This window comes from Nicotiana attenuata, unplaced genomic scaffold (assembly GCF_001879085.1).
Source record: "Nicotiana attenuata strain UT unplaced genomic scaffold, NIATTr2, whole genome shotgun sequence".
NCBI classification, from domain to species: Eukaryota; Viridiplantae; Streptophyta; class Magnoliopsida; order Solanales; family Solanaceae; genus Nicotiana; species Nicotiana attenuata.
The window spans coordinates 1198024-1219156 of record NW_017670282.1 but is presented as its reverse complement, the minus strand read 5'-3'; the positions used below and the strand labels follow the sequence as shown (position 1 = coordinate 1219156).

General features: G+C 36.3%; 2 protein-coding genes across 2 annotated transcripts; one reads left to right on the top strand and one right to left on the bottom strand.

Annotated features, from left to right (window-relative positions):
- The first annotated feature begins 3851 nt into the window (after positions 1-3851).
- LOC109237208 (gamma-soluble NSF attachment protein) lies at positions 3852-12951 on the top strand. Its single transcript, XM_019403480.1, has 9 exons — positions 3852-4069; positions 4810-4877; positions 4978-5062; positions 5149-5307; positions 7076-7213; positions 8104-8182; positions 9355-9434; positions 11540-11669; positions 12460-12951. The coding sequence occupies exons 1-9, from the start codon at positions 4026-4028 to the stop codon at positions 12562-12564; spliced, it is 888 nt and encodes a 295-aa protein (XP_019259025.1). The 5' UTR covers positions 3852-4025; the 3' UTR covers positions 12565-12951.
- Positions 12952-13137: 186 nt separating this feature from the next.
- On the bottom strand, positions 13138-20893 carry LOC109237207 (subtilisin-like protease SBT2.3). The gene is made up of 10 exons (XM_019403479.1): positions 20290-20893; positions 19703-19856; positions 19148-19545; positions 18125-18220; positions 17247-17319; positions 16233-16515; positions 15283-15602; positions 14666-14936; positions 14253-14534; positions 13138-13755 (listed from the first exon to the last, which is right to left on the bottom strand). Exons 1-10 carry the CDS (start codon positions 20553-20555, stop codon positions 13334-13336), a joined length of 2565 nt encoding a protein of 854 aa, XP_019259024.1. The 5' UTR covers positions 20556-20893; the 3' UTR covers positions 13138-13333.
- Between the last annotated feature and the right edge of the window lie 240 nt (positions 20894-21133).

Sequence of the window (21133 nt, the reverse complement as noted above, 5' to 3'; positions counted from 1 at the left end):
GACAACGAGAGGCCCATCGGAGCCTTGGGGTTGAAGGGAGGTGGCCGGAGATGGCCGGAGAGGCGGTGGAGATCATCGGAGAAGAGAGAACCAGAAGGTTCTAGAAGGAAGGGAGAGGAAGAGACGATATAGAGAGAGAGAGACGGTCTCAGAGAGAATGAGGGTCTGGAGGGGGGGTAATTTAATTTAATTAAGGGAATTAGATCTGGACCGTTGATCTCATTTGATCAACGGCTCAGATTAAAAAAGGGTTAGATCGGGTTATATTAGGGATTGGGATGGGTTAGTTTAATTAGGATATTGGGCCATTTGAATCTGATAGTGGGTGTGGCCAATTTGGCTAGAATTGAAATAATAAAGGGTTGTTTGCTAAATAGCCAGTTTTCCCATTTTATCATTTTATAAAATAGTAAAAAATGATTTAAAAAATAAATTAAAGGTACTAGACTAATTAATAACATATAAATATTAATGTAAAAATACCAAAAGTGATTTTATAATTGTAAAATGTTGTTAATTGTAAAATAGGCCATAATTGCAATTATATGCAATTTAGCTAAAAAAACCAAACAAATGTATAAAAATATGCAAAAATTACCTTAATTATATCTTAGTGTAAATATGAGAATGAAAAATAAATTATTCGCCAAAAAATGCTAGTTTGGGAATAATTATTGAATTTTGTAGTATTAAAATAGACAATAAATTGATTTAAAAAATAAAGGAAAAATACCAAATCTTTTGGGCATGCTTATATATGCATGTACATTCTATTTTGAGAATATTTTGAGTATAAAAAATATGTAGGAAAAATTAGCTATCAACACCAACGTTAGGCGTGTTTAGGAGTGGAGCAGAAGTGAGACAGGGAATTTGGGATATCAAAGAAAGAAATTGTTAAGTCAAATGGCAGAACTAGATGAAGTGCTTGGAGACAGAATTTTAACAGAAGAAGAAACTATCAAGAAGGAAACACTATTCATGGAGTATGAGAAGTTGATAAAAAATGAGGAAATCTCATGGGGACAAAAATGTAGGGCCCTATGGTTGAAAGAAGGTGACAGGAACACTAAGTTTTTTCATAAAGTAGCAAATGCACATAAAAGATTCAACAATATTGACCAATTGATGATACATGGAGAATTAACAGAGGAGCCAGCTAGAATAGAAAAGGAAATTATTGATTACTATCAGAAGTTGTACAAAGAAACTACTCAATGGAGACCTGCATGCCACTATGACAATTGCCAGTTTTAACTGAGGAGGATAGGGAAGCTCTACAGGGTAACTTTAAAGAGAATGAAGTGCTAAGGTACTTGAAGCTATGTGCAATAGATAAAGCTCCTGGCCCAGATGATTTTACTATGGGGTTCTTCATCAAATGCTGGGAGATAGTGAAATATGACATCATGAATGTTTTTCAAAACTTTTATGACAAAGAAGTTTTTGAAATAAGCTTCAATGCAACATTTATTGCTCTCATTCCAAAGAAGAAAGGTTCTAAGAAACTAAGGGATTTCAGGCCTATCAGCTTGATAGGTAGCATATATAAATTATTTTTCAAAGTTTTGGCAGAGAGACTAAAAAGTGTAATTTCACAATTGGTGGACTATTAAAAAAATGGCTGTCATTAAAGGTAGATAGATCATGGATGCTGTAATGGTAGCCAATGAAGCAGTTGATTCTAGGTTGAAACAAAAGAAACCTGGTATATTGTGCAAACTTGATATTGAAAAGGCTTATGACCATGTAAATTGGAATTTCCTCCTGAGCATGCTAGAAAGAATGGGTTTTGGCCAGAAATGGATAAATTGTTAAATTATGCATGTCAACAGCCAGATTTTCAATTCTTATAAATGGCTCCCCAAAAGGTTTTTTCAAAGCAGAAATGGGACTAAGAGAAGGTGATCCTTTATCACCTTTTCTTTTTGTGATTGCTATGGAAGGTCTTAACAATATGATTAAAACAACCAATCAGTATGGGTGGATAAAAGGCTTTGATGTAGCTAGAAGGGGCAATGATAGTTTAGAAGTGACTCATTTACAATATGTTGATGAAACCCTCATATTTTGTGATGCTGAAGAAGATCAATTGAAATGCCTTAGGGTGATTCTGGTTCTTTTTGAAGAAATCTCTGGTTTGCATATCAACTGGAGGAAGAGTTTTCTCTACCCTATCAATGAAGTCATAAACATGGATATGTTAGATGTTGTTCTGTGTGGTGAAGTAGGGGCTTTACCAATAATATATCTTGGAATGCCTTTGGGAGCTAAATCTAAGTCAATTGGGATTTGGAACAATGTTGTAGAGAAGTGTGAAAAGAAACTGGCCAGGTGGAAAACCCAGTATCTATCTCTAGGTGGCAGAGTGACTCTTATCAACTCAGTTCTTGATGCACTTCCAACATATATGATGTCCTTGTTCCCCATTTCAACAGGGGTCATCAATAGATTGGATAACATCAGAAGGAATTTTTTATGGAATGGGAACAAAGAAAGGAAGGGCTATCACTTGGTGAAATGGAAAGCACTCACTTTTGGAAAGAACCTTGGAGGGCTAGGGATCAAGAACTTGAAGATTCAGGGTAAAGCTCTTAGAATGAAATGGTTGTGGAGGCTCAACAAGGAGAATCAACTCCTTTGGGAAAATATTATTAAAGCAAAATATGTACAGGAAGACAAATGGAAGACTAAGGAGGTCACTACACCATATGGGGTTAGTCTATGGAGATCCATTAGATCACTGTGGAGTTAGTTGAGGGATGATTCCAAGATCAAATTGTTTGATGGGAATAAGACTAGCTTTTGGAAGGACAATTGGCATGAAGTTGGCAGATTGGATGTGGCTTTTCCAGAAGTCTTCAATTTAGCTCTACATCAGCAAAGGACTATAGCAGAGATGTGGACACCTCAAGGATGGAACATTATTTTAAGAAGACATATCAATGATTTGGAAGCACAAAGAGTGGTTGAATTCTTCTGTGCACTAGAGCAGTTTAGTGGATTACAAGCAGGTGAAGATGTACTATGGTGGCAAGGCAGCAGTAAGGGTTTATTCAAAGTTAATGCAGCTTACAAGAGAATGAATTACTCCAACCTGTAGATAGCCAATTGGCCTTGGAAACACATCTGGAAAATAAAAATTCCTCACAAAGTTTATTATTTTGTATGGCTACTGGCTAAGGAAGCAATCCTTACACAAGATAATTTGATGAAAAGTGGTTTCATTCTGTGTTCTAGATGCTTTTTGTGTGGGAAAACAACAGAGATAGTTAATCATCTCTTTCTTCACTATAAGATAACATCTCATCTATGGAGAATTATTCTTAACCTCAAAGGCGTTTCCTGGACCATGCCTGGGAAGGTTATAGATACTCTTAAAAGTAGGGAGGAAACAGGACTACAGGCAAAGGACAGGACCAGATGGAGAATTATACCTGCTTGCATTTGGTGGACAATTTGGAAAGAGAGAAACTCCAGATGTTTCGAGAATATGGAGAATGGTGTGCAGAAGATTAAGTTTAATTTTATTTTTTGTTGTTGTGTTTTTGGTGTAATCAGATCTACACAAATGATACTGACACCATTATTGATGTTTTAGATTCAATACAGAGTGTCAGTGATAGTTAGAGACTCTTGTATATATGATTTCAATACTACCTAAGTACTGTTTTGCTACATATGAAATATAGAAAAGTTACCGGTTTCAAAAATTCTCAAAGTGCTTTGATAGTGCCCTGCCACGGGCGAGCCCCAATACAAATCCCACAAAAAGCCACTGTATTACCATTAAAAGTTGTGACACCATACGATTGATGGAGACTATATAAATTTGAAAACTTAAAGGCATATAGTAGTCAATCCCATATTGAATTGGGTCAAAAGTTACGACACCATATTTGGGGCCAACTCCGCAATTAATCTAAAGTTGCATTTTCTGATACGGTCCCTGCAAATGCGGAACAAAACCGGATTCTCAGATTGACCGGAGAGGCAAGGAAGGAACTAACAGCACATCATCAGCCATGGGTTCCGATCCTGAAAAGTTGATCACCAAAGCCGATAAACTGTAAAAACCTCACTTACCACCTCTATGAATTTTCTATTATCTATTTATGAATCATTTTCTTTGTATATTTTCCAAGATTCAATTTTTGTCAGATAAATTTGCTGTTATATAAACAATCTTAAGGTTGTCTTACCAAATCTATGTAAGAGGGTGCCACTTTCTCTGGGTTACTGGTGTAAATAAGGTATAATACACACACACGCTTATACAGAATATTCATGTAATTGTCTTAACTCTTAAGCTGTCTATAAAGGGCATATTTTGTTATAATTTTAAGAATTGTTTATGAGAGTGGTAATGGAATGTGCTTACTTTTTTCCTGTCGTGTGATGTTTAAGCACTTGATTGAACTAAGAAAGTTTCCATTTTCTTGATCAGATTTTGGTATTCTATTAATTATTACGCCAAGTCACCAACCAGTAAAATAGTGTTCTGATCAGAGATTGGAGCATCTTGATTACTCTTTTGATCTTTATTAATGTTAATATTTCCATTTTCTGGAATAATATTTGGATTTGGGACTTGAAAGCAAAATCTTTAGTTAATGCGCTTGATCTGAGAGATTAGATGTAGTTATGGCGGTGCAAAATACCATATCCGAGATCTTGTACTTGTCGTGATGCTGGAAGAATTTTCTGTTTCTTTGATGCAAAGTACGAAAAGAAGCCTTTGTATATTTAATCCTCATTTCTTTCCACGTTTTAAGTTTTATGTAATTATTTGTTCCCCTATCTCTACAGGACAAAATTAAGTTTTACCAGGTGGAGTAGCGATTGGAGAAGTGCTACTGTTTTATATGAGCAGGCAGGTATGTACGACATTCATATTCGAGTACAACAAATGTTACATAAATTGGAACACTTTGAGCATGTTAATCACGTGACTGACACTATGTTCTTGCATTACAGCTAATGGATTTAGGGTTGCTAAAAGTTATGAGAAAGCAAAAGAAGCATTTGAGAAAGCTTCAAAAGGACAAGAGATGCTTTCCTCGTATCCTTTTCCCCAATCTGTTTCTCTGGATGTTTCTTCTCGTTTGTCGATTGAGTCAGTTTTGAGATCCTTGACAAGTAAATCAGGCCTTGGGATGCTGCTAAACATATGGAGTCTGCTGCTACCATGGCTAAGGAACTAGGCAACTGGAAAGAAGTTGCTGACTTTTATAGAAGGGCCTCTGAGCTGTACAATGAATGTGGGAGGGCCCAGCCTGCATCTGACGCGCTTGGAAAAGGTGCACGGTATGTCGCTGACTCATTTGGTTGCATTTATCTTTAATGCTATTGTCCTTTCATTTTGTGTCAGATTCAGTGCACAAAATTATAAATCCACAACAAACTCATATTGAATATTTAAAGCTTTTATTACATTAATTTGTTTCCTATTTAGTGCAAAAAAGTGGGAGGTTGTTATTGTAAATTGCCTATTACCAGTTTACAACCCAAAAACTGTCCAAAAGTGCAGGGGTCTATGGCACAATCTGTTTTATGCTATATCAATTACAATTTCTGAAATCGTTGATTTCTAAGTCTTATCTGATTACAGATTTAGAGAATCCCCGATCCTAGGGAACCCCTTTTTTAGCTGTGGAAAACGGGAGGATTGATATAGCAACCCTAACTAGTTCGAGATTGAGGTGTATATTTTTTGTATCTGATTATACCATATCAGTGATTAATTAGTTTCTGTCAGTTGTTTGACTTGCGTTTTTGCAAATCCTTGAACAACATTCAGCCGTATTTTAAGTAATGATAAATAAAGATACCTCCGTGTAGAATTCAAGTTAATTTAAAATATGTTTGTAGAAACCCGGAAGTGAGAATAAACATTGATTTTTCCTTACTGCATATATTAACAATTGCTTTTGTATAATGTGCACTATACAGAATCCACATTCTGCCGGTTGCCTTATTCCAGTGTATATCTTAAAGTGGTCAATCGACTTTAAATATCTCTCATTAGATGATTAGATATTGACAGGATTCAGGAGAAAAGGCAAGCATGATATATTGCTAGACTGATCAGAATTAACAGAAGTATTGAACTTTCTCATTGCTGAATCAAAAAGGTTTCTAATGCTAATATGCAAAAAATCAATTAAAGTGATATTCATTATTAGTCTCATGATATAATATCGATTTTGAACAGCTAAGTACCAAATTAAGCCAAGTCTTGCTTAAAACTGAACTAGAGACCAAACTCAAGACAAGAGGTTTTGAGTTCCATTTATGTTGATCCAACCTGTTCAACTACCTGCTTACATCAAAACTTAATTCTACTTTCCAGAAGTACAGCTATGAAAAATGCAGGAGTAATAGCGAAAAGTACTGAGGAGGTACAACAGAAATCTAAGAGTGGATACAATTCAAGCATTTCACTGTTTCAGTCAAAGCAAGCTTAATGAAATCATTTTTTTTAACATTTTAGATGTCACGTCACGCAATTGTTATTAAAAGTTACCACTACGTGTCTTTCCGCGCACCATTGAAGAACTCCAGAATGGAATTGAATAAAGTCAAGAGTAAGAACAGAATAGGGTGGACTGGGCATGGGAAATGCTGGAAAGTTTGAGAAGGGGTTAAAGAAGAACAGAAGATTGAAGAGTGAAAGCCTTGTTCTCCTGTGAAGTTGGCTGATGTCCTCAAGTAGATATCCTAAGAGGGGAGTCGAGTGTTCTAGATGTGGTGGCTTCCCGGCTTTATGTGCTAGATTGATAGTTGTGAAACAAAGAAATGAGAAAAGCGGATAATCACTGGCACAATCCGACTATGCCAGTTTTGTGTTTGACATAAGTCTAAATTCTGTGCCTAACTGGCCCTGTTTCTGTTTCTCTCACTAACTTGTTCAATGGGAAACTCTGGATAGGGAGGGGGTAGTTTTGGTGGATCTAACAGTTTTCTATAGTATCAAGTTCTAACTGTAGATTCCTTTTATAAGTTTGATAATTTTTCCTTTTGCTTGAGATTGAAACAATGTGTCGTATCTGATAAAAGGTTGTTAATGTTATAGTGCTTTAGAAGATGGTGCACCTGATGAAGCTGTTCAGTTGTATATTGAAGCCTGTGACATTCTTGAAGAGGATGGGAAGGAACAAATGGCCTTTGATCTATATCGTGATGCTACAAGGGTTTATCTGAAGCTTGAGAAGTAAGAATTACATTTAAGGCAGATATTACTTTTAGAAGTTAGAAGTTGTATCTAATATATTAATCTAATACTCCCGTTTATTTATGTGAACCTATTTGATTGGGCACGAAGACTAAGAAAAAAGAGAACACTTTTGAACTTGTGGTGTAAAATGAGGCACAAGTATTTTGTGTGGCTATAAATCGTTCCATAAAGGTAAATTGTTTCCAAATATAGAAAGGGGTCATTCTTTTTGGCATGGACTGTAAAGGAAATAGGTTCACATAAATTGAAATGGAGATAGTTTCTTTTAACTTCATTCTTTTTCTTTCTTTTTTACCTTCTAAATATGAAAATAGTCATACCTTGTTGAGTTAAAAGGTCACAACCAAGTTGGAGCGACTGTGACTTTCTATATATCGAAATTTTGTTGACTTTTAGGTCTCCCCATTGTAGACCTAAAAATAGAGCTCACATCTTTAAATCTATAAGCTTTTAGGTGGACCAATCTGCACCATTTCTCCCTTCTTTTCTTCTCTCTCCCTTTTCTTTCTTTCTTTCTTTCTTTCTTCTTCTTCTTCTTCTTCTTCTTCTTCTTATTATTATTACCATTTCTCCCTCCTTTTCTTCTATACTGGGTTTGTTGTTGTTGTTGTAATAATCTGCACGACTCAATAATATATACTTTTAGAAGTCCTGGTTTTGAGCCTCAGATACCACGTACTATCAAAAAAATATTCATTTGTTTGGTCTAGGAATAAGCATCAGACCCACACGTGAGGGACGTTATACAAAACCTAAAGAAAATAAATAAAAGTGACTCATTTCTAACAGTCTAAGTTTTGATTGAAGCGGTTCACACAGATTCTACCTTTAGTAAGTGTTGATGACTTTGATTTCACCACATGCAGGTATGAAGATGCTGCAGGTATCCTATTAAGGTTGGCATTAGCTGCTGACAAGTGCAACGCGACACACAGCCAGTGCAAGGTTTGAAAGCCCTTTAGTCACATTTTCATCTACTGAACACTACTTTGACATTATCTTGTTTAATTCTTGGATAAAGAAAGTCTAGCAAAGTCCATGTTTGTTATGCCATAGTCTTTGAAACCCAGAAATTTTAGTCTGTAGTTTCCGCATTCTGAAGGAATGGTTACTACTGCAATTCTTCATTAGCTACAACCATTTGCAATGTGTTTGAACAGTAATAAATGGCAGTTCTTTGCTTCCTTTCCCAAACCAACGATGTCTCTCTCTCTTTCTCTTCCCCCCCCCCCCCCCCCTCTCTCTTGCCTTTCCCTTGCCATTCTTTTGTCCGTCAATTGCATATGTATGTAGGAGCCAATGACAGTGATATTGATGTGGCCTCTCTTGTAGGTCGTCTACCCTTGTGTCTTTTTTTATGCCTAAACTTCACATCCGCTGCTTATATTTTAGTTTTCTTTTCTTAGACATTTTTAATGAGTGATCTGTAGCCGTGTGCATTTTTCGGCTTTAACAAAAAAGCTGATTGCATTCTTCGGATTATTTGGACTGAATTTATTCAGTTATGGGATTGGTTGCGGTTTAGAATTTAGGAAATTTTGATCTTTTGGCTTGTTTCTGATTTTCCACATAATAATGATATAATTGAACTTATTGGCTCATATATACTGCTAAGATTTCTATGTATGCTTTTTTCTTCCTCCCTTTTTGGTCACTTTCTTTTTCCCCTCTTGCCTCTTTCTGCTGTTTTCACTTTGTCCTTGTTGGCGTTGTTACCATTATCTTCTCATTTCATCCAATTCTTCAACCTACTGAGGAGATAGTCTCGTCTCAGGAGGATGTGATTATGGTTTCAGTTTATATGGGCCTTATTGTATTTTCTTTTTTTTATTTCAGTTTTCTTTTTCTTAGAGATAGTGGTCCTTGGTTAACGCATGCATGAATGTTGGAGTGGGTATCTCAGGTTCTCTGTAACAATCTGTTGATCCCATATCTAACTCATCATCATCCATGACTTGTCTCCTCGTGATAAATGCGGGCATAAATTTTTAATAACGTTAAAATACTTTTTTTTTTATCAATAAAGATAAATATAGTGTTAAAATATTTGAAAATTTATTCTGCTAAGTGAAGGTTTCAACCTTTGAGCAATTGCTAATGTAATCAATTGTTTGCAGGCTTATCTTAGTGCAATCATTGTGTACCTGTATGCCCATGACTTTAGGCAAGCGGAAAAGTGCTACAATGATTGTTGTCAGTAAGTTACTTATGTATTTCATCAGCTCAAGTATGTTGATTTTACCTTTTTGTGTACCTTTATGCTCATGACTTAAGCAATTAAGCGCTACAAGAATTATTTCTCTAATTCTCCATATGTATTGTTTTACTTTTTCATCGCTAGAATTGGAAGTCGAGAGCAAGTGGAGTCCATTAGAAAATATGAGATTTGGTTTTGATGGAAAAAGGAATAAAAGTTTTACTAGGTGGAATGGGAGGAAAGCATATGGAGAAGGTGAAACGAGATCTGACAAGCGAAGTCCATTGCAGAAACTTAAGTTTGAAAGTTGGTTTGATGGAAAAAAGAATCATATTTTATTAGGTGGGAAAGGGGGAAAGCAAATAGTATAGGTGAAATGAGATCTAACAAATAGGAAAATGTAGTTTTCTTTGACGCTTATAGTTTTTGTGTATTTACCAGCATCTTTTCGTTCTTGTTCATCTTTTCAAAGCTTTGTAGCATGGCTGGCCTTGTTTCCTTTTTTCATTTTAGACTGCTTCCGGTAGCTTGGCAGAGGAAGTTTACCATGCAGATAATAACATTAGACCATTCAAATTGAGAATTTTAATTTCTTATTATGAGTATATCACTCCATGTGGACCCATATACTCAAATAGAGAAACTAACAATATCATGTGCACTCCTTAAAAAAAAAAAAAAGAACGATCTCATGTACTGATATACGGGTGCCTAGCAAGTAGGGATGACATGCTCAGTTGGTTGTCAGCTAGTTCAAGTTAGCTGCTTTACCACCATTATTGCTTTGCGTGGATTATTTATTTAGTTTTACTGCACCTGAATGTCTTACTTGTCTCAATACATATGCATTTTAAAGTTTAAACCAGTTCCTGGATGCGTTCAGTCCCATTGAATCTTATACAGGTTCTAGTGCAATACAATCTTTCTCTAATGAAGTTCACTGTTTAGCATTCCCTTTTTCATTTGCACATCTCTTTATGGTGTTTGTGGTTAAGGAAATATGTCTTGTATGGAGAAAACCCAAAAAATAGGCAGGTGCAAAAGCGTTCTTTGAGTTTTCCAACACAATGATCCAAGGATGAGGCGTACAATGATGTGATTGATGCTTTTACCATTTCAATGCATTTTCTCCAGTGCCCTTTGGCGAGCAACTTCTTCAACCTTGTTTAGCCCAGTTACATTAATCTACTTCCTTATCTTTAAGTCTAGGAGTGCCAGATCCCATACCACTTTCACCTGGGTTAGTCAGACTTAATGAAATCTGGATTAGCCAATAAATAGGCATCTCTGGATTATAATATCCTCATCAAGTCCCTAGAATCTTAGAGTCCATCTTCTTAGATCCTTCTTAGCTTGTATTTCTCCTGTTGGACTCCACATCCGCTCATTATTTGAAATCATACCACGGATCTTCCACATGCATGGTTAAGGTAAATGTTGTTTAGTTGTGTCATAGAACAAGTTTTATTGAAAAGGACTGAGAGTTCAGTTTGCTCCTATTTAATATAGAGTTTTTTTAAGTATCTGAATAAATGTGCTGCTGCAAATTTTTGTTCACTGGTTCAATAATTGTTCCCTTTGTGATAGAGCAGTAAATGAACGTCCTGTAAGCTAATTGTACAAGTTCTCTCCTCTATTCTTGCTGTAAGGCTTCAGCAAATCACACAATTAGTATGTGAGTCGCATGTCTAAGTGGAAAGAGTTTGCTGTTTGAATATCTAGTTAACAAATGATAGTAGAAGAAAAGAACTACCGACTATGGACCTCCAGATACTTGCCTTTGTCTAATATTCTTCTATTTTGGCCTAGAGTATTTTCCTTTAATTCTTATTTATTTTTTTGAGTTGAGCATCTGGGACATTATGCTAAGGGAAGATGGTCAACAAGGAATGGACGGCTAAAATCGTTAGGCTTCTGTGTACCCCTACCTATTCAGCTTTTCATGTTTATCTTTTTGACTGATGAATCTGTATGGACAGTTTTATTTTTCAAGTTCATGTTTGCTTCTGGAATTGATAACCTCTCTTATGTTTATAGTTTACTCATGATTTTATCAGGTTAATTCTTATCCTACTAAAGACACGGTTGTTGGCTCTTCTTTGTAGGGTTGAAGTTTTCCTGAATAGCGATCAAGGTCGCTGTGCTGGTAAATTTCTCTCTGCTTATGCTGAAGGCGATGTTGAGGATATTAAACGTGTGGCACAGTCAAGCACTGTATCAAATCTTGATCACACGGTTAGTCATACAGTATCAGAGTTGTAGAGTCAAGATGATGAGTGCTAATTACTGTCTTACACTAACAAATTTAGCATGGCCCAGAGTAGCTCTTTTTACAATATTGAGTTGCAAATGCCTACTATTTCAATTATTTGGATGGCTGCTGTGCTTATGCTTGTAACATAGTCTTGAATGACAATAAGTGGGTAAGTTAGTTGTCAGCTTTTTGGTAAGAATGGTTGGAATGGGGTATCACCAGGTTTCTATTTAAACTAGACATTCCTTAATCCAACTGTTTCTCTCCCGCAAGTGACTGGTTCTGTAGTTTTCTAGCTATAAGATTTTTGGAGCATCTTTTCAGCTAAATCGTCCCGACTGATAAAAAATTGTACTTTTTCTTTGATATTTGTTTTCATAAGCCGTTTTACCTAGTGTAATATTTTTCCTACTTGCTTCAGAACTTTCTCCCAGAATTGAATGAGTCAATCATTAATTGAACTGCAAAAAAGTTTCTTGTTTGGTCTGCCTAGCTGGTTCATGAGTAGCTTCTAGATCATTGTCAATGCTCAATGCTTCACAGTTAACACTGTGCTTGAGAGTTTACTTTGCACTTGGACGAAAAAGTAAGGAAATTAAGATGCATAAGCAAGAAGCTTCATTTGTGTGATATCTATTTTCCTTCTCTTTCTACTTCTTTCCTGCACCTACATCTAATTGTACTTCTGTTTATGAGTGTGTGTACTTAAGCCATTCAATAATCCATTCAACTTGCAATATTAACATTTAACACAAATTGCAATAAATACAGATCATCAAGATTGCGAGGAAATTGCCTACCGGGGATGTTAGTGCGTTCAAGAATGAAGCCACACAAGACAATGAAGAGCCTTTGGATGAAGATGATCTGACCTAGACTTTCACTAGCTGATGGAAATGAGTCAAAGCTTCATGTGTGCCGAGTTTGTGGTCTGACCTACAATCAAATATATAAAACTCAAGTCTTCTTTTTTACTATTTTATCCTGTTAGATTTGTTAATTATATCATGAGAAAATGTCTGAGGGACACCCTGTACAGAAGAATGTCACAACCATCGCTCCACGGATTGATTTGCAGATTGGAAGCTTTTGTTTGCGAATGTAATTTCATTTTTTATAGAAGCTATTTAGTGATTGTTGGATCATTGAAACGCAATCTAAGCATTGTGGTTCTGTACTGTGTTATGTGAATTAAATGAACTCAATTCTGGAGATTCCTCCCCTTTGCTTTGTTCCTCCAGCATTGACCATAAAATTGATGAACAAGACTTTGCAAAAGACTACTTCTATTTCAAATTAATGTTTATTTTGTATTATTTTCTAGCTATATTGAGCATACGCACATGTCTTTTTTTAGAAGAATATTATTTAAAGTAAAATAAAATAAAAATTGTGAAACCGTGCCACATGGCACCCCTTAGTAAAGCCCTTGGTCCCAAACTTCTACCATACGTTAAAATAGATTTTATTTTTCCTCAACTTTAAGAACTACAACAATAATCAGTTGGTGAACAAAATCACATCATGGTTATTTATCATCAACCAATGAGTTATCTACATTTCAAACACATTTACAGAGCCTAACAAATCAAAAAATTGGACACTCAACAAAATTACAAAAAGAGAAGTCTTAATAACAGCTGAATCAGCTATTAGTTGTGTTGTATGAAATTTTTACTATGACTGATAAAGGAATGTTTATAACATGACCCTGGTTACCAAATAATCCAATTCTTCCATAGCTTGGTGCAGTGTTGTTCTTAGTAGCATTAAAGACAACAGTCAAGACCTGTTGCTGCCCACTTGCTATAAAAAAGTGCGCTGGCTCGACGTTTATAGAAGCGCCATAAGGTGCACTCCAACCAACAGCATATGTTTCATTGCCAGCAATATTTATCAATGTTCTTTGAACTGTTTTGGATTGATTCAGTTTCGATATTGTGATGGAAGGCAAGTTCAGCTCAGTTCCATTCATTGTAGATGCTCCACAGCTCTCACCAGTGTAATTCAGTACTACAGGTGCCGATCCATTTATGCCACAGAGGAATGACATGTAGTCACTGTAGCCTACAATGAAAATTTTCAGATTCCATATCAGAAATTGGCACTGTAGTGATACTGCAACAACTATATAATCGATAACCCCCCACCTTGCCCAAAAAGTACAATGATTGCTCAAAGTTGCATGGAATAACCGCCATATATGTCTCAAGATACATTTACATAAAATACATGTAACAACTTTAAAATAATTGACTAAAGAATGAGTAGCATTTATTTTCTCGATAAAGTTGTGATCAGCATTGCAGTGAGCTTTATCTAGACCAAGTCAACAACATAGACCTTTCAAGTAAACCAAGTTCTAGACTTCGATAGCATCTTGCTTAAACCAGTTTATACTCTTCTCTCTGAAATTGCTACGAGTACAAGCAGCACCGCCGATATACCACAGCATCCATCATTCACATTTTAATAGCATCTGATTACTAGTTAAATATTATAACAAATCCATTCTCCTCAATTTCCACAGCAAAGATACACAGGAGCAAAGAAGAGCGGCTTACTTGTATCAAAAATAAGGCCTGGATCCAGTGCAGCAGTAGCATTCACAAATCCACTTCCCATGTCAAAAGGTGTTGCAGGAGACTGGCTAGAATCTGGGTTAGCATATGCGCGCTGGGCCAATATGGGACCACCATTATTGTCATAAAGAGAAGCTGTGGTAGAAAGTGCAGATCCAATAGCAGCAGGACTAAGGCTAGGAAATTTCTGCTTAATCAGTGCTGCCAGACCAGCAATATGAGGGGCCGCCATGCTGGTTCCAGACATCATTGCAAAATCTTCACCTAAATATTGGATCGAGTACCATATATAAGCAAATATATAATGACATTTTCATTCATGTACAAGTAGCAATTTTTTCCTTTGTTGATAGGGAGCTTTACAGTAACCAACAAGCTTTCTTTAGTTCAACTACCTTCAAACTCAACCGACTCCATGCCACCGGAACTCCAAGCTGCCCATATAGAATTTCCTGGAGCAACTAGGTTTGGTTTAAGTATGTCTGCATCATCAAGAGAACTATCTTCTGGATCTGGTCCCCGAGCAGAATAAAACATAACCTTCGGAGCAGACAAGCTGAAATTTGCTTTAAGACCCCCTGAAATGCATGCAACTGCCCCAAACCTTATAATTTTCTTAGTAACTTCATCTTGGTCCAATGAAGAATTGTAGTACTGAAGTAAGATCTGCCAAGTTACTTGAAATCAGTAAATGCAAATTGCAAATAAACAGTTGGATAATGTACGTACTTTTAAGATTTTTATCAAACTTCATTAACGATCCAAGATAATTTACCTAGATGATAAAAATTACTCCCTATGTTTAATGTGATATGGCGCTCTTTCCTTTTTAGTTTGTTCCAAAAGAATGGCAACTTTCTATATTTGGAATTTCTTTAACTTTAAACTTCTCAGTGTACCCTTAGTGAGATGCTCTTATAGTCAATGAAATGTCATGGCTTTTCTTTCTTTAACTCCATCAAACACTACCATATAAAATGAAATGGAGGGAGTAGCATATCTCAAGACATACCTCAGAATCATTTGCAGATGGAATTATGATGCCAGGCAATCTCATTGGTGTCGGATTGATTTGAAAACCGATGACAAAAGGATCGAGGTAGAACACAACACCAGCTGCATTAAGGTTCTTAGCAGTTTCCAGGGCCTGTTTGATGGTGGAAAGTCCAAGAACAAAGCGGACAGAGTAGCTGCAAACTAATAGATTCCCTTGAACAAGAGTCTGATTGAAACTACTGGCATCTTGGCATTCACCCACATACATATCATTAGCTGCTGTGTCATTCAAAGCATGAATTGCCATAACTAGAGTGTACATGCTATCTGTTCCAGCTGCAGCAAAATACACAACTTTAATGGGCAAAGGGCTAGCCCCAATAACTTGTAGTAATAGCTGAAGTGTGCAACTAAAATCAAACAACTGCCTATGCATCCAAAGAAAACTAATGGTTACCTCATTCCATTATCTTTATCCAGTGAAAACTAACCAACTTATGCCTAGGAAAGAACAGTAGTCTGTACAAGCCAAAAATGTCTTGGAACATGCAAATGGTTTGTTTACCAAATTCATGATTGTATGCTGATAATGGATATGTCAAAGAACAAGGAGACTCAAGTTTGGTAAACTTAGCAATCAAAAAAAAAAAAAAATAATATCAGATGATCATCACACTCATGTTTTCCAGAAATATTATGCAACCTGGAATACTTTTTTTTACTACTTAAGATAGGAGAGCAAATATGGTTTAAAACTAACAAGAAAAATATTCCTTATGACAAAATATCTAGGCTACTAGTGCATATTCTTTAACATGTCCAAGTGCGTAGCTTGATCAAACACGAAATCAACCCTGTAAAAGTCATCTTTCATTCTCGACTGACTATTAAGAAAAACTTGTTGAACCTTATTATACAATAAGTTCTACAGAATAATTATTAAATCGATCAGCAAGATAGACTTACGTGCAAGTCCAACTCCAGGTATTGTAATGTTGTTTCCAAGCACTATAGAGTTACCATAAACCCTGTCATGTGTTGAAGCACCAACAGTGAAGATCCATGGACTGAAGGAAGAAATACTTTTAGGTGAAGGTCCAGTATTTCCTGCTGCTTGTACTACAAAGATGCCGGCCTTAACTGCTGACAGCAAGGCCATGTCTATAGGATTAAAGAAAGTAGCGACACCAGGAGGACGCCTGTTTGGAGTGATTGATAAATTAATGATGTCCACACCATCCTGGGCTGCCTATCAATGAAAACAGATAAGTATCAGTGCTAAGGAATGAAGATCTATCTTGTTTTTGCTTTGTGAAGATGCTCCTCATGCTTACTACAATGATGAAGAAGAGAGTACAATTTAATATGAAATAAGGTTTTCATACATGAACAGTTGTCCAATAACTAGGAGATCTTTTTCCTTCTTTACCACCATTTTTAACAAGGCTGCTTTACCACTAGTAAGACAAGCATCAATACGTGATGTTGCCACATGGTGGAATTTGGGCGACCACTCCTGTCATAAGATTAAGCACATATACTTTGCTGAAGGTATCATGACATTTATAGCAAATCTACATCTGCATGTTCAAGGTCGAGCTCATGGAAACAGACTGGATAATGATGTCTTGTTCTTTGTTTTCTTTTAGCTGTTTATATGGAAAAGCTCAGGTCAAGAGAAGAAAATCCAGAGCACTGTCAGATGGAACTGGAAATCTCAAAATTCCAGTGAGGGGAATGATTCTAGGTCAACGTAAATGTCCACACATTAAAAATCAGAAAATAGAAAATTATATCCCATTTTTGGCTGTTCTTTGAAAGGTTATAATCAAAAAGATCAAAGTGCAAGCAATGCAGGGAAACAACACCTGCAGCACTTATTTTACTTTCTTCTTTTGTTTGTATGAAGTTCAAACACAGATACATTCCTTTCTTTTGTACCCTTCTTCTCTACTCTCGTAACTAAAAATGAAAAGGTACCTGGTCTATGGCGGCAACGACATCCGCAGCAAAGCCACCAAAGCTCTTGTATAATGCCTTATAAACTGCAACACTGCAAATATCAACCAGTGATCAGTATCTCAGTCTAGTTCCTAGGATTTCAATAATTACTGTACTTTAGGACATTAACTCAAAGTATAAGACTAGTATACGGGAAAACTCAATTGCTTAGACATGAGCACTTAGTTAAGTCGACAGAGCAGATTAGATGTAGTAGATCTGTAGTCGGTTTCGCAAAGGGCTCACAACTCAAGCAGTTGCTAACTTATCCAGGATCCAACTCTCCTTGGAAACAACACATCCATATTTATAGAAGAACTTATTAAGTAATTCATAAACATCAGGAAGAAAGATTTCTGGCAATCATAACCCCCTTCAGCAGTAGAGACCAATATCTTCAGTAGCAGTCCTACAAGCTGAGTTCTAATCTAGTATTACCAGGAATTTCAAAAGCCTTTTAAATGTTCTGAATTCTCAAAATCACTTTGATTTCAGTTGCTTTGTAACAAAAGCTACTTTGGTTAATTTTATAATCAGGAGCTATAGCTTTCAAAAGGTGCTGGTTTAGTAGTCACTGCAGAAGCAAACACGGGATCACATATTCCAGCAGACTAGCATGCCCAGACAGACCATTAAACAAACCTCACAAAGGGAGAAAAGTTTTGGAAGTTGAGCGGAAGAGAGAATAAGCATGAAAGTTGATTGTAATTTAGTATAGGTATATACATCAATAGCAAGCACGGCAACATCATCGGGATCTCTTCCAAAGAAGAGACTATAGTTACATGTTGAGCATCACAATCCATAGGCAAATATGCAAATCAAAAAAGAAAGATTTGAATTTTCAGGTCTCTTACTGTGAACGAGGAGCCATTCCACTAGCATATCCAAAGTGATGTCCAGCTACAACAACAGGGATCCCATGGTTACCTGCTGCAATTGAAGCTGTATGCCTGCATGTTTAAAGAAAATTCAAGGCTAATAGAATTACTATCAGTAACTAAAAGATTTCATGAAGATATAAGCAACTTTATAGTTGCAAAAAGCATGTCGACGATATCAAGAAGGTCTGAACAATCATCAATTTCCTTTTTTTCTGTGTGTGTTCGTCCGTTTGTCTGTATGTAGTGTGGGTTTAAATCTTTGGGATCATCAAGTGTACATTCCATGGATGTAAGCATACTAATTGTGGTTCAAAGTACTTTAATGTCACCAAAGTCTAAATATAGCAACTCCCATCAAATAGAACAGTCTTTTCAGCTATACCGAGGGAAGATGGTACATTATCACATTTGAAGCAATGAATTTCAACAAGTGGATAGTCAAAAAGATATGGTTGCTTCTTTCCCAAATCAAAGACTACGTTGCAGGTTTGGTTGGTTACCCTACTCTGTACCAGATTTTGAATTTTATGGAAACGCATGTCTTGTAGGTTACATGAACAAGAGTTCTGTCATGAGATACAAAATGGATCATTAGATATCTCAAAAACAAAAACATTTTTTCAGAAAAACCATGATATTTGTGTTAGGCTTAGAAGGTTTCATGACACTGTAATTTATTGAAGAATGAAGATGTTTGGTTATCCCAATGGTCACTTGAGCTCAAGTTTAGCCTTAAAATGATAAAGGTAAAGATTGATCATGATCCAGACCAACAATATTTAAGAAACACACTATGGAATGTAAAATAAGCATTTCAACCAAAGGCAATTGCTTCTTTGCGACCAATTCCAACAACATTGAGAATGGAATGAAATTCTAGTTAGAACCCGGCCGCTTTGTTGGAACTAATTGATAGGCACTTAGTTTTCTAGAAATTGAAGTGCTTGAGGAAAAAAGGCTATAGTGAAATGGTCCATAGGGAAGAGAAACACTTACGTCCCGTGCCCATCACCGTCAAAAGGAGAAGCATAGTCCTGAGTTGCATTGAATATCCCCCTGGTTATAGCAGAGGCTGCAAAATGGCGTGCACCAACAAGCTTCCTGTTGCAGGATCCAGATGGAAAATCACGAGTGACCTCACAAATGCCTGAGAAATGCTCTGGAACAGGATAATGTCGCTCAGGTGTATTATCAGAGAAGCTGGGGTGCGTTGGATCAATTCCAGTGTCAATGAGACCAATCACAATGCCTTCCCCAGCAGTTTCATATCCACCCTCTTGAGCCCATGCCCCTAGAGGTAGACCCAGGAATTGTGGTGTATGTGTGGTTGCAGTTCTGACCGAGAAATCCAAAACCACATTTGACACTTCTCTCCTACTTGCAAGCTTGAAAGCCTTGATATATCATCGTATGCATGAGTTGATATTAAGATCATAAAACACACAAAACTACATAATGACTTAACTATCAACAGTGTCGTGATTAGCAACAAAAAAGGCAATGCCAGCTGTTAATGAAACAAACTTTCAAGACCACTCACTGGCAACATACCTGCTGGGGAGTAACAAGCACGGCAAATCCATTGATCAAGTAGTGGTAGCTGTGAAGTTTCAGATACTTTTCTCCTCTGAATATTTTCCTCAATAAAGAATCGTGCATCCGTGATATGGAGGAAGCATGGTGGCCATGTTTATGCGAAATATTGCTGGTTCAAATAAAGCTGATCAATAACATGATGGGAAATAGTAAAGCTTGTCACTTTCACAAGAAATATAATGTAAGAAGTCGGACCATGAGCAAAAACACTAGTCCCTTAATACAAGAAATACAAAAATGACAGCCAAGGACAAGACCAAAATATGATAATTGAGTAATATTAAAACTTCTCCATTACAACTGGAAGTGGATACCAGCTCAAACAATTAGTCTATGAGAGAGGAATTGTTATAATTGTCCAGATCTTATCAATCACGTTTCACGCCACAAGAATCTTAACTAAGTAATTCATTACAAGCCATAACTCATCAGTCAAACACACACAATCAAATTACAAGAATTCCCTCTTTTTGCATACACAATCTTGAACTTCAAACAATTTGGACATTAGAAAAGCTAGAAGATTAGTTAACAAACAATACCTTGGTTTATCCAGTCTACTAAAATTCCCTGAATCTTGATACTTGGAGTGGTGCTGGTGGTGGTGACCCTTCACTCTAAGCTCGCCATAGAAATGAGAAACAGGAGCTTGTTTCAGAGTTACAATATACACAGCAGTATCTGAATCTTCATTCTCTAGACACAAACCACAACCCACAAATACACCCCAAAATAACACCAATAACAACAACTTAAAGCTGAAATCTTTTTCCATTTTGAGCTCACCCCACATCCTATGAACTCCCATTTAGACCAAAATTCACAACAAAATTACTCCTTTTCACCAAAAACAACTACCCATTTGTTCCATTGGCAATTTCCAAGCTTAAAGATTGTTGCTTTTTTTGCCTTTTCCAAGTACCACAAGAAGTGAAGTACACAAAGGAAGCAACCCTTTATTATTTGTGCTTTACAGTGAAACATTAATGGAAAGCCTATATTGCCACCACCAAGAATTGGACGGAGAATGAAGACACATGCATTTAATTTAATATAAGCTGAAGAAAAAGAGGAGAATCTGTGATTAACTTTTCTTGGTTGCTGTGCATGTGAACGTTTTGTTATTCTAAAGTTAATTACAGTGATGGAATTTTTAGTTTATCTTTTTTGCTTTTTTTGTTTCTATACTGTGAGCAAGATTGATGAAACAAAATTGAACGTTTTTTCCCTTTTGCTTTTGTTCTTATATGCTGTCTGATTTATGCACATTGATTTGTCTTCTTTCTTTAACGGGTATTTTTATCAATAGTATTTTGAATGAGATCTTAGTTTGGTATCATGTAAGTTATATAATTAAAAAAGTCATTTTTGTATGAACGGCAGTCA

Coding starts and splice junctions, on each gene's coding strand:
- LOC109237208 (XM_019403480.1), top strand. CDS start 4,026: ATGGGTTCCGATCCTGAAAAGTTGATCACCAAAGCCGATAAACT. Junction 4,070..4,809: donor ATCACCAAAGCCGATAAACT/GTAAAAACCTCA, acceptor CTATCTCTACAG/GACAAAATTAAGTTTTACCA. Junction 11,670..12,459: donor TATCAAATCTTGATCACACG/GTTAGTCATACA, acceptor CAATAAATACAG/ATCATCAAGATTGCGAGGAA.
- LOC109237207 (XM_019403479.1), bottom strand. CDS start 20,555: ATGGGAGTTCATAGGATGTGGGGTGAGCTCAAAATGGAAAAAGATTTC. Junction 18,221..19,147: donor GACGGTGATGGGCACGGGAC/GTAAGTGTTTCT, acceptor TTAAACATGCAG/GCATACAGCTTCAATTGCAG. Junction 16,516..17,246: donor TCGTTGCCGCCATAGACCAG/GTACCTTTTCAT, acceptor TTTCATTGATAG/GCAGCCCAGGATGGTGTGGA.